The sequence below is a fragment of the Paracoccidioides lutzii genome, assembly GCF_000150705.2.
Source record: "Paracoccidioides lutzii Pb01 unplaced genomic scaffold supercont2.8, whole genome shotgun sequence".
Classification (NCBI taxonomy): domain Eukaryota; kingdom Fungi; phylum Ascomycota; class Eurotiomycetes; order Onygenales; family Ajellomycetaceae; genus Paracoccidioides; species Paracoccidioides lutzii.
Genome location: NW_015440954.1, coordinates 604,466 through 617,566, shown reverse-complemented (window position 1 = coordinate 617,566; position 13,101 = coordinate 604,466). Strand labels below are relative to the sequence as shown.

The following is a 13,101-nucleotide window of genomic DNA, read 5'->3' as shown; positions in this document are numbered from 1 at the left end:
GCTTTCGACTCTCTGTCTCACTTGTGTTTGTCAAACAAATTTATTTACTCTGCTGATCTCTCTGTGTTTTTTTTTTATCTTTCTTTTCATTTCAACAGATCTCCTAGCTTCAGCAACAATCCTGTGCATCCTGCATTACCGCCCAGTTCTCGAGGAAATTCCGAGGTAAGAAAATGTGCTAATTTTCCGTCCAGTGAGCTAACTGAACGTCATCCGTGATAATATTTTATGAACTGACAGTAACTTCTCCATCTAGGGTGAAATTGATCCATGTCATATCCTCAGGCATGGACCTTTTCTTAAACCATCCTATGGTGACAGACTCTAATATCCCCTTGACAACGACCTCCGGTATTCACGGCCCACCAATAGCGGAATGGGTGGTTATGAACTGGCTTGTGTCCTCCAGACTGTATGACCAGACGTCGGAATGGCAAAGGAAGCATACTTGGCATCTCAACCAAACGCTCATGCACAAGTTGGAGGATAATGTGGGCAAAAGGGTGGGGATTCTAGGATATGGAAGTATTGGGCGCCAAGGTATTATACGTCTAAGCTTTCTAAATCTCCCTTTCGCTCTCACTTGATTATTGTTTTGTGTCCCAGGATTTCAAATTCTGAAGGATATTCCTGATCTCCAACCCCCTGCTACTGACACAACTTCTCTCTAGTTGCTCGCGTTTCTGTCGCCATGGGTATGAAAGTCCTCGCATATACTTTCTCTCCCCGTAACACCCTTGAATCGCGACGAGATACTGGCTACATCGTGCCGACCACCGGTGACCCTGATGGCACCCTGCCAGTATCCTGGCATTGCGGCTCTGGCAAAACAGCCCTCCATAGTTTCCTCTCTCAAAATATGGACTACCTCCTTATTTCCGTCCCGCTAACCCTTTCCACGGAAAAGCTAATTGGTGCGGAAGAAATGGCACTCCTCTCAAAATCCTGCACCAGCACCACACGACGTCCTTTCCTCACCAACATCTCCAGGGGCAGGGTGATTGATCAGAATGCGCTAATGGAGAGTTTAAAATCGGGCGAGCTGAGCGGGGCGGCGATCGATGTGACCGATCCTGAGCCCTTACCCTCTGACCATCCGCTGTGGGACATCCCAAATTTGCATATTTCGCCCCATGTGAGTTCCTTAGGGATCGAGTATATGGGGCGAGCATTGGATGTGTTGAAAGTGAATCTGGGAAGACTGGAAAGAGGGGAGAATCTGGTTAATCTCTACCAGAGGAATATGGGATATTAGATCTTTGACAATTTCGAAAGAGCGCAAGACACATAAATTAGATGTGACTGAATTGTTCATTATGAGGTATATAGTTATAGAGAACGGGTGTGTCGGATACTAGTTACCCCTCAAGAACTCACGCCAACTTTAAATTGAATAGGCGAATCTATGAAAACTGCAACAGGGTAACTAACTGCTAGTTATGTAGGGATGATCTTGCGCTTTTTCTTTTGCCTTGTTCTTGCTTGTCATATATGATAGTCAGCCCTTAACTACCGTAAACAGCTACTCGTATACTAACCTACTACAGCAGATCCTTTCCCTGATCGAGATCTTTCCCTCTCAACTACATTTCGCTGCCGCCTGAAGCGAAGCATACCTGTTTCTTCATTGTAATAGCCGCCACCCACCCCTCTGACGATTCATACTTCTGTCTACCTGCCAAATTCAAGCCTTCTTGGAATTGCTCTCTAGCCGGAGGCATTCGATCTTCACCTACGTTTCTATTCTAGATGTGTGCGATATATCGATTTTGTTGCCCAAATGGGCCAGTGGATGTGGAATAATAGTTCTACACTCCTTAACAAAATGAAATGAAAAAGAATCAACAATCGCAGCAAATTATTTAGTTTCCGAGGTCTTCATGATGTCTTCTATCTTCCCCGCCGAATATATATATATAGATTCTAAGTATACATGACACAACGCAAGTCAACTATCTCCAACCAATCTCAAAATGTTCGCCAGTGCAAGTAAAAACAAGAGTGAAACCGGGACAACAAACTAAGGAAACTCCAAAATCCATCAATATAAAAATGCGGAGGCGAGCAAAGGTGATCAATGAAGAGTGATAGGCATATTTACACGCTGGATTGCATTTCAGAAGAGCTTAACAGCAGGAAAACATGAGAAAAGAGGTAATGGCAAAACCAAAATGTATGTAAGACGGGCACTTCACTTCTATTGGCAGAAGAAAATAAGAAGAATGGCGTCCAGGCAGGGAGCGTACCAACCCAAAAGCCAAAGAAAGAAAGGAACAGGCTGCGTAACTTCATAATAAACCGTGAAGGTCGAAATGTTAGTAAACGAGAGAATGCAAGAAGCAAAAAAGGATCAAAAATGCAAAGATGCAAAGATTTCGGCGATGATCTGGGAAAGAAATGAGAAGTAAAAAACGAGGACAACGAACGCCTGCAAAATTAAAGTTAACGAAATGTGGTATAAGGATATCATAAAACACGCCAAGAGAGGGGGGGGGAACATCAAAATTGGTATAATCAGTAGCAACTATCGGACCGAGGACAGAGCTAATGCCATTAATTGCTCTTGCAAATCCTTCATTTTCTCAGCTCCAACGCACTCCACAGCTCCGTCTTCAGGATTTCCTTTAAGCTGCACGGCAAAGTACTCGCCGTCGCCACCATGGGCGCCAACTGTAACCCACACAAATTTACCTCCAGACGCCGTCATCCACGACTTCTCCTGGGCTCCATCCCAAAAGACCTCGCCGCGGTAGTCTTGTTTGGAGATTAATGCATTCGGAATGAATTTACCAGATACGGTAGTCCGAGCCGTAGAAATTGGTTTCTGGAGTACCACTTGACTACCGAGCTTCCCATTCCCTACCCAGCTCTCCAAAACCTGTTTGACAAAGTTGATCTTTTCATGAAAAGAATTTGCTTCTAGTATGTCGCGGAACCGACTGCTGCTAATGCCGGATGGATGAGCAGTTCCGCCTGAGAGAGCTGCAAGATATGTGTTCATATTTTCAGAAATGACAGCTCTCGTGTCAAAACCTGCGGGATGCATTTTGCCCCTAGCAGAGAGGTAACGTGCGGCGGAAGGTGAAAGGTGATAGAAATCGGCCTGGCAAGGGGGGGATTTTGACGAGGTTTGCGATTTGCGGTCCGGAAGCGAGATAACGAGTTTAGTATGATCCGGAAAATTAAACTGCAGGTGAGGAGTAAACAAGACATGTCCACGATACAAAATTTAGGAGGTCAAATACGAACCTGAAATGACCCGTCTCCAAAACCCCAAATACCAACATTTCCTAACCTTTGATAGAACTTGACATACGGACGAATTTTAGAAAGCCGTCGGTCGCGACTCCTATCTTCTTCAGCAGGACAGTCTTCATCCGCCCCCCTTCCCAAAGAGCAAATCATATATTTGCCAAACTGATCAACGAGTTTAACTCGTTTCACCTTCTCCGCATCGCATCGGGCAGAGTCAACACCCAAATTCATGCGGACTTTTATTCCCGGCCCACCAGGGCCATTATGATTCCTCACTTCAAATGCATCAGGATGGACAAGAACTCTCTTCGTTCCGCCTCCAGAGAACCCGCCATTGTGCGGTTCGATATTCTCGTAAAATTCCACGGGTTTCCCATTTCTTGGAACGAGTTGATTGGCATCGGAATATGAGCTTTGGGGGTTCGCTTTCGAGTGAGCCTTCCGGCGGATATGTCGTTCTCCATCTCGGACCACCACGCAGCTGGCAGGGTGGCCATTTTCCGCTTTGAAAACGCAGCCTACACTCCCGTCGTCCAAAATATACCCGATGCCATATCTATTCGTATAATCGACCCATTTAACGACATAGGGCTGCGGATCATAGAATGATGAAAGCTCCTGGAGTTGATAAGTATTTGACATTGACTTTGCTAATGACTGTGATGGTTCAAAACATTCAAGATATGTTTTGAGAACACTCAAAACCTCACTCGTCGTCGTCCCTGGCATTAACTCGACATCTTCGTCGGGATGTATTAGAGGGCTAAGTCCGAGAGTGGATCGTGATTTGCTTGAGTAGCTGGTGGATTTGCTACCATTGCTACCACTGCTATTTGCACCCCGACATCTTTCCTCAGGCTTCGCTTCACTTAGCTGTCGTGATGGGTTTAACGATTGCTCACACGATTGTTGTATTTCCTTCTCGCGGGAATCAACTCTAACACTCCTGACAGACATGGCTCTAACCGAGCCATACATTTCATTCTTGATTTCTACTGGTTCGACTTGATCTTCAGTTTCCTGCACTAATTGGTTCTTCTGTCGTGATAGCGCTGCAATTTGTTGCCTCGACTGCGATCTCGTTTTGCCAATTGTGAGAACATTCGGTTCTGAAATGGATTTAGGCATGGAGAAACTCGTTGCCACGCCACTTTCCCGGACAGACGCAGAATAGCCTGAAGCTACCCGTCGTGCCCGTATTGGTCTCTCGCTCAGCGGCCGCTGAGGTGGATTGCTCTCAGTTAAGACGTTGTTTTCTAAGGGTTCTCTGATATCTACATCAGGGTTCCGAAGAGCAAAAGAAGGGTTCCTTGTTGACTGTCGCTGTGGCGCAGCCTGTTGCCGTAGGAGAGCAGCGTGGCTCTGGGGTTGAGTTTCTTTGCGGTGAATCTGGGCGGCCAACGCTGAGTTGGTACGAGCAGCAGTTGCAGCTTGTTGTTTTAAGGATGAACTACGTGTTCTTGGAAGCGGCTCGTCATCTATAGGGCTGGCTGGATCAAGCTTCGCAGCGCTGTCTTCCTCTTCACGACTCCAATCTCCATTTGATCCGGTATAGTAGCAGTAGACTCGATCTGCAGGCATAGGAACAATTGGTTGCATCCCTTTCTCTTCTTCGGCAGCGCATTCAGCAAAGGCTGACTTTGAACATCGTTTCCCTACAGATCGTCTGGTTAATCCAGAGGATGTTTTGCCCACTCCACATTCTGCGTAAAACTCATTTTTGCACAGAAGATATCTCTCATCGGCATTTCTTGTATAAGTTATCTTCGTAAGGTATTTCGCATCATGATCGAGGCTATATCCGTGACTCATACGATCTCCTCGAGGATCTTGGGCTTTTAACCAGGTAGGCGTAGAGAGACGGGTCGCTGGATCCAGTTGACCGGGTATGCAACCGTTATACATATTGAAAAATGCGTGATCAACAATCTGGTCTGGCTCTGGTCGTTCTTCCTCGTTCAAATTAAGGCACGAACCAACCAAGTGCTTTGCTTCTACTGGTATGTAATTCGCTCCGTCGGACTCCTTAGGCCACACATATGTAAGGTTTTTGACTTTCTGGTAGATTTCCTCCTGCGTTTTTGATTGAAAGGGGGGATAGCCGGTGAGCATAGCAAAACTAAAGCAGATTGTTAGTCCACTGCACACGGGTTATTTAGGCATTGAGACAGCCTGCTCACCAGATTACACCCAAAGACCATATATCAACTTTCTGATTATGGCCTCCTTTGCTTCTGTCCAGAACCTCTGGCGCGATATAGTTCGGGGTCCCACAGAGCGTCCTCCGTCGCTTTTCATCCTTCTCTGAAAGAACGATAGCGGCTAGGCCAAAATCCCCGACTTTGATGTTCATATCATGATCGAGAAACAAATTTCCCATTTTCAGATCTCGGTGAGCGACATTTCTCTTATGCATATACTTTACAGCACCACACAACTGGACCATAAATCTCCTAACTTCGGGCAAGCTCAGGTATTTCCTTTTCCTGACCATGTCCATAACAGAGCCGTTGGGGCACAACTCCAAGACCACATATGTGTTTTGCTCGAAGGCAAATGCGCGGTAAAATCCAACAATATTGGGATGTCGCATCTTTGAATGGATTTGCAGCTCCGTTCGAAACTACGTGTGAAGCAAGTTAGACACTCTTATATGTGCGATAGCGCGAATGTTTCATGATAGTCCGTACCTTTTCTTCCATTTTCTTCTGATTCATTTCTGATTTTACCACCTTCATCGCATACACCCTCTCATTCCTCGCAAGCTTCCCTTCGTAGCATACCGCAAATCCTCCCTTCCCGAGAAATTTGCCGGTGATATATTCTTCTCCCCCATCTTCTGGCTCGCGAACTATTGGAGGCGGGGGAGGGGCATGGTGTTTAGAAGGACGTGCCTTTTGCGGTGGTGCATCTTTGACGCTCGCCTTCTTCATAGGATCAATCTTGGGCTTCGGAAGAATGTTAGTCGAGCGGGGTGACAGTGCCTCCATCGTAGTATGCACAAGATTAGGGTATCGTTCGCCAGGTCATGCGATTGCGGTGAGGAGATTTCAAACAATCCAAAATGATATTGACGAACAAACACTTCACAACTAGATCTAGATTTCATGGATTAATCTCAAATAAAAACGAAAAGCTGGACTGTGGTCGAACAAATGTGAAATGATTAGCCTTTTGAGTTAAATATGAAGAACAAGACTCGACAAAACAACAAGGATATAGCCATGCGATGTGCACAATGCCAGCATGTAGAACAAAAGACATCATTTACCATAAAAAAGATGTTGCTCTATTCGGATACCACAACCAGGAGGGCTTTTCTGAGCACCGTTCCCGCAATTCACAGCTTGGTCTCATCTATGGGATGGAGTTGAAGGGATTGACGACGTTTAGTTTTCTCAAAGTGGAATATTGTAAACATTGGCCCGGAAACGCAATAAATGTCAACAAACGCTAAGCTCTTTTGGTTCTAGCGCTTTTATCCTGAGCCTAGTCCACGAGCCAATCAGCGAACGGCGCTCGCTTGGGCAGCGGGAACTAGTAATTTGACTCGAAATATCTTTTACAACAACTCCAAGGGTATCCCCAGCTTCAGCCGAAAGTTCACCTTCGACGGGTCAAAGGCGCATCGGTAAGGCACCAAGTCCTCGACGAATGTATGGAGATAAATATACAGATACGCGAATTGTGACATGCTTGCGTCTATCGTGGCGTTGCCGTTTTCTAACATCGCAGAGAGCTACAACATCCAGTCCGTCAAGAGATGTCGATAACTTTAAAGCTTTCCTCCCTGGTTATTCGAACACTATCCAAACCCATTGCTGTAAGCCGGAGCCAGCAATCGCAGCCGCTCTGTCCCTATCAGCCTTGGAAGCTAACTGGATGCCATTATCAAGAACCAAATCAAGGCACAGGCACGCGAACATGAACGATTCCGACGGGTATGCGTCTCCTTCGCCCAAGCCATCCATCGGGTGGATATGCGCATGCGACTGGGCCTCCTACAGAGCTCCGCTGCGTTAGATAAACAGGCTGCACGCGAGACTGCTCAATCCCAGGCCAAAAAACACAAACCCCAAGTTGCTACCGTGAAGACAGAAGCGCAAATCAAGCTGGAAGAGTCCCTTGCTGCGAAGGAAAAGGAGAAGGCACAAGAACCACCCAAACCGCCTCCGCCGCTGCGAATCCGACCACTTTCAGAGGCAAAGGCTATTGACTCTGGAGCAACTTTTATCAGTGAGACCTTTCTATTTATAGTCGCTGGTAGTTTGATAGTATTTGAGGCGCTCAGGTCACGGAGAAAAGAAACATCGAGAAGAGAGGATGTGGCAGATCGACTTGCGGATTTAGAAGAGTCCGAACAAGCGGCTCGGCGCGGACTTGTTGCTCTGGAGCGTGAAGTTCTTCAACTGAAAGCAAAGCTGGAGAAACAGTCGCCCAAAAACATGCAACGAATATTACCCAAAGATGTTTGGAATGTTGAAGAAGCCGAGGCCGAAACCGAAGAACTTGGTTGGAAATCTCGACTTGTCCACTATTTTCGGAAATCTAAGCTGGAGGAAATCAAACGATAAACATGCTCGTGGATCAAAAAACCCTGGCGCTTCTGATGACTTTTCAGCGGTATCTCAACCCTCGAATGGCTCTGCTCAGTCGCTCACATCTCCCCATCACCGCATCAAGCTACCAAATGAGGTGTAATCCATGGACCATATCGGGGCCACTTCCATACCAACACCTAACTGAGTTTTGGAAAGCCAAGTTACATGGGAAGCCGTGTTTTCTGATACCCCTTTAGAAATTTGAATGATTTTAATACATATATCACGGAGTGCTTAGTGCCTGACAAATGTACATTTAAATATAGTTTTTGCGCATATCATCTCTGCTTTCTTATACCTCCTAATGCAACTTCCGCTCAGGTACTCTAGTGTTCATATCACTTCCCTAATTCCAGTCTTTTTTTTTAACGTGTGTGATATCAAATACTCTCTCTTTTGCTCAATCGGAAAACCTTTATATAGCCCGAATCGTTCACGAACTCATGCCTAAAGATGCATTGTCAAAGATTCAAGAGGAATGGAGACTTCTTTTAAATGTGTTAAAGATTAAGGAATCTCAATTCTGTTGCCAATAGTTTTATCAGGCAGTCATCCCCAAAGTGGTTTAGTGCCGCGATTGTAACTAATTGCGTGTTGCCGGATTACCTAAGTAGGGGCTGAGCGCCACATAGCCGTGGCGCAGTCGCAATAAGCGCCGCATCATCATCATCATCATCGGGCGTCAACTCCTCGTCCAAGACTATCCATTGTCAAACACCAACCAACCACCCGCGTGCTTTGATTGCATGGTTTATTCTGCTTCCTTTCTGTATTTTTTCCTATCTCTGTTGCTGTGCCCTACACCCAGGTATTCAAAAAAGACGAGAGGTTTCATGCTCTTGCTGCTCTCTCTTGAGCGCATCGCTTTATCGAGGAGTACGTGAGATAAATACTCCCTTCCATCCGGCGGACATAACCCAACCCGCACGCTCCAAGGAGCCCAAAGAAGATGGTAGGCACATGTGGATTATATTTCCCCATCTATATATCTAACCTTGTCAGACAATTATATATTTAACTGTTTCTATCTTTAGGGACATTCGCGACGCCCAAGGGATACTGAAAAGAAGGGTCGTGGCTTTGGACGCTCCAGGCATGCTGAGGGTGGGGCAGTGGGAAAGCCCCAGGTTAAGAAGGCTGTGTTCGAAAGCACAAAGAAGAAGGAGGTTGGAGTATCAGATCTCACGCTCCTCAGTAAAGTGTCGAATGAAGCCATAAATGAGAATTTGAAAAAGAGATTTGAACATGGAGAAATTTATGTATGGTTGCCATTTGGAAACACCCATCTATATCGCCCTCTCACCTTCCCTTTTGCCAATGTCACAGTTACTTACAGATTCCTCTGATCTAGACATATATCGGCCATGTGCTTGTCTCTGTCAACCCGTTTAGAGACCGTAAGTTGATAATCGAGCTTACTGCAAACCCCGAGGTTCCCATACTGATAGTTCTACAGTGGGTATCTATACTGACCAAGTCCTTGATTCCTACCGTGGGAAAAATCGACTTGAGGTGCCACCGCACGTTTTTGCCGTCGCCGAATCCGCGTATTATAACATGAATGCTTACAAGGAGAACCAATGTGTTATTATCTCAGGAGAATCCGGTGCTGGTAAAACTGAAGCCGCCAAGCGACTGATGCAATATATTGCAAATGTATCAGGTGGCAGTGATTCTTCTATTCAGCATACCAAAGACATGGTACTGGCGACCAACCCCCTTCTCGAATCCTTCGGCAATGCAAAGACCCTGCGGAATAATAACTCTTCTCGCTTTGGAAAATATTTGGAGTTACAATTTAATTCCGTTGGCGAACCCGTCGGTGCGACAATTACCAATTACCTCCTCGAAAAATCTAGAGTCGTTGGACAAATAACGAATGAACGAAACTTCCATATATTTTATCAATTTACAAAAGCTGCTCCACAGGCTTATAGAGGTGGGTGAACCGTCATTTGTGGTGACTTGGTTCTTTAGTTCTCCATATGTGAGTTGCTGCAACTAACAAATATTATAGATAATTTTGGTATCCAGCAACCCCAATCATACGTGTATACAAGCCGCTCGAAGTGTTTCGATGTCTCAGGTATAGACGATGCGATGGATTTCAAAGATACCTTAGAAGCCATGAGAATTATTGGTTTGTCTCAAGCTGAACAGGATAATATCTTCCGCATTCTTTCCGCTATCCTATGGCTTGGAAATATGCAATTTGTTGAAGACGACGGTTCAAATGCCTCAATTACAGATCAATCCGTTGTTGATTTCGTTGCGTATCTACTAGAAGTAGACTCTGCCCAAGTGAGCAAAGCTCTTACCCTGAGAATTTTGGAAACAGCCAGGGGTGGGCGAAGAGGATCGGTATACGAAGTTCCTTTGAATACTGTCCAAGCCACCGCTGTTCGAGATGCACTCGCGAAGGCTCTTTATTTTAACCTTTTCGATTGGATCGTTGAGCGAGTTAATGCCTCCCTCGCAGCTAGGGGCTCTGTTGCGAACTCCATTGGTATCCTGGATATTTATGGGTTTGAGATTTTTGACAAGAACTCCTTTGAACAGCTTTGTATCAATTATGTAAACGAAAAGTTGCAACAAATTTTCATCCAGCTAACCTTGAAGACGGAGCAAGAAGAATACGCCCGTGAACAAATCAAGTGGACTCCAATCACCTACTTTGATAACAAAGTCGTGTGCTCCTTGATCGAAGACAAACGGCCTCCCGGGATCTTCGCTGCATTGAATGACGCTTGTGCAACCGCACATGCTGACTCCGGTGCTGCTGATCAGACATTCGTGGGAAGACTGAATTTCCTTAGCCAGAATCCTAACTTCGAATCGCGACAGGGCCAATTCATCGTCAAGCATTACGCTGGTGATGTAGGCTATACTGTCGAAGGGATGACGGACAAAAATAAGGATCAACTGTTGAAAGATTTACTTAACCTAGTAGGCTCGAGTAGTAACAGTTTCGTACATACACTCTTCCCCGACCAAGTCAACCAGGACGACAAGCGACGACCGCCAACTGCCGGTGACAAAATTAAAGCATCTGCTAATGACCTTGTCGCGACACTAATGAAGGCTCAGCCATCATATATCCGGACGATAAAACCTAACGACAACAAGTCGCCATCCGAGTACAATGTCGGTAATGTGATGCATCAGATTAAATATTTGGGTTTACAAGAGAACGTCAGGATTCGGAGAGCTGGGTTTGCCTACCGTCAAACGTTTGACAAATTTGTCGAGCGCTTCTACCTATTGTCGCCAAAGACTTCATATGCTGGTGATTACACTTGGACTGGGGATGCAGAATCTGGAGCCAAGCAGATCTTGAAGGACACCAGTATCCCAGCAGAGGAATACCAAATGGGCACCACCAAGGCATTCATCAAAACTCCCGAAACCATTTTTGCCCTTGAACATATGCGCGATAGGTACTGGCATAATATGGCCATCCGTATCCAACGTGCTTGGCGCAACTATCTCCGCTACAGAATCGAGTGCGCTATCCGAATCCAGAGGTTCTGGAGACGAGTCACAGGAGGTCTGGAATATATCAAATTACGAGATCAGGGACACGAGATTCTTGGTGGCATGAAAGAGAGACGCAGATACAGTCTTGTTGGCTCACGCCGCTTCCTTGGTGATTACCTTGGTGTTGGTAACACTGGTGGTCCAGGAGAGATGATCAGAGATTCCGTTCGCATTGGTAGTAAGTGATGCTCTAATATATACGTCTATGGAGAAACGACTAAACAATTCTAACTTGTCAACGTCAGAATCCGAAACTGTCTTATTTTCCTGCCGCTGCGAACTCCTTGTCACCAAATTCGGTCGTTCGAGTAAACCTGCACCACGTATCTTAATTCTTGTATGTGCACTCCTGCCTGCAGTTACAGTTATTCTTTGCTAACCAGCCTCGTTAAAAAGACCTCCCACAATGTTTACATTGTCGTGCAAAGCGTCGTGAACCACCAGCTGAACATATCGGCGGAACGAACAATATCTGTCGGCGCAATCAAGTTTGTTAGCGCTTCGAAATTGAAGGATGACTGGTTTGCTCTTGGAGTTGGCGCTGCTCAAGAGCCAGACCCGCTCATCAACTGTGTGTTCAAAACGGAATTTTTCACATACCTTTCCAATGCTCTCCATGGCCAACTCAATCTTAAACTCGCTGAAGTGTAAGTTTGCCTCTTGCCCCTTAAAACCGATTTTTATCTGAGTTGCGGTCTAACAACCGCCCAGAATTGAATATAACAAGAAGCCCGGCAAGCTAGCAATAGTTAAGACCATGAAAGATCCTGCAATTGCTCGTGACGATATATATAAAAGCGGAACGATCCATACCAGCCAGGGAGAACCTCCAAATTCAGTATCAAGGCCAACTCCAAGGCCAAAGCAGGTGGCCGGAAAGCCTATCACCAAGGGCAAACTACTCCGTCCTGGCGGACCAGGTGGAGGACCATCAAAGTTGGCATCACGGCCAGCTGCGTCAAGACCAACCCCAGCAGCTCAGCCATTGCCGCAAGCTAACGCCCAACCTGCAACTACAACATCCAGGCCAGTACCACAACCTGTTGCGGCCATTTCCGCCAACCATAACAGAACCAACTCAGCGCAAGCTCGAGCACCTCCTCCGCCTCCTCCCGCCGCACCACCCGCAGCCAAAAAAGACACTGCCAAGGTTCTCTATGACTTCAACAGCGAGCGCACCAATGAGCTTTCCATCCGCGTGGGCGAAATAGTCCAAATCATGGCAAAGGAAGGAAACGGTACGGTACCCATACCACTGTTCCTTATACCGAATAATGAACCCAACCTCCCTTCATCTAACAAAACACTAAACTAACCCATTTGCAGGCTGGTGGCTTTGCATGAACACCACAACCTCCGCCCAAGGCTGGGCACCAGAAGCGTACCTAGAAGAAATCGTAGCTCCAACGCCCGCAGCAGCCCCTCCACTTCCTCCACCACCCCCATCAGCCCCCAGAGCCGCTACTATATCCAACAGCAACAACAGCAACAACAATAATAATAATCCCGTAAACCCCATAACCACCAACGGCGCCTCCCGCGCAGCTGCGAAAGCCAAGCCCACCCCGCCCGCTCCGCCCGCCAAGCGGGCCAGTTGCGGGGCGTAAGCCTGCGGCACCAGCGACTCCACGAGACAGTGCGGTTAGCATGAATTCGCAGGATTCGCCCGGTGGGAGCGGTCGTGCGACGCCGAATAGTATGAATAATT

The 13,101-nt window shown here is 46.5% G+C and overlaps 4 protein-coding genes across 4 annotated transcripts in view; 3 read left to right on the top strand and 1 right to left on the bottom strand.

Moving 5' to 3' along the window:
* Positions 1-1,255, top strand: part of PAAG_11707 (hypothetical protein) — a gene marked incomplete at both ends in the record, with an annotated part of 1,647 nt that extends 392 nt beyond the window's left edge. The window contains 3 exons of the mRNA XM_015847303.1: positions 99-165; positions 257-540; positions 672-1,255. Coding sequence (XP_015703092.1) covers positions 99-165; positions 257-540; positions 672-1,255 — 935 coding nt within the window. The remainder of the gene's footprint in view (positions 1-98; positions 166-256; positions 541-671) is intronic.
* Positions 1,256-2,524: 1,269 nt separating this feature from the next.
* Positions 2,525-6,245, bottom strand: PAAG_03141 (serine/threonine-protein kinase SAPK2; the record flags this gene model as incomplete). Its single annotated transcript, XM_002794550.1, has 4 exons — positions 2,525-3,187; positions 3,250-5,374; positions 5,436-5,878; positions 5,946-6,245. 4 exons carry the CDS (start codon positions 6,243-6,245, stop codon positions 2,525-2,527), a joined length of 3,531 nt encoding a protein of 1,176 aa, XP_002794596.1.
* Positions 6,246-6,493: 248 nt separating this feature from the next.
* Positions 6,494-7,829, top strand: PAAG_03140 (OPA3 domain-containing protein; the record flags this gene model as incomplete). Its single annotated transcript, XM_015844863.1, has 3 exons — positions 6,494-6,658; positions 7,019-7,078; positions 7,152-7,829. The coding sequence occupies 3 exons, from the start codon at positions 6,494-6,496 to the stop codon at positions 7,827-7,829; spliced, it is 903 nt and encodes a 300-aa protein (XP_015702069.1).
* A 976-nt stretch (positions 7,830-8,805) lies between these two features.
* Positions 8,806-13,000, top strand: PAAG_11706 (myosin-1; the record flags this gene model as incomplete). The annotated part of the gene is made up of 9 exons (XM_015847302.1): positions 8,806-8,808; positions 8,891-9,115; positions 9,208-9,253; positions 9,313-9,795; positions 9,874-11,571; positions 11,639-11,730; positions 11,790-12,040; positions 12,105-12,631; positions 12,720-13,000. 9 exons carry the CDS (start codon positions 8,806-8,808, stop codon positions 12,998-13,000), a joined length of 3,606 nt encoding a protein of 1,201 aa, XP_015703091.1.
* Positions 13,001-13,101: the final 101 nt, after the last annotated feature.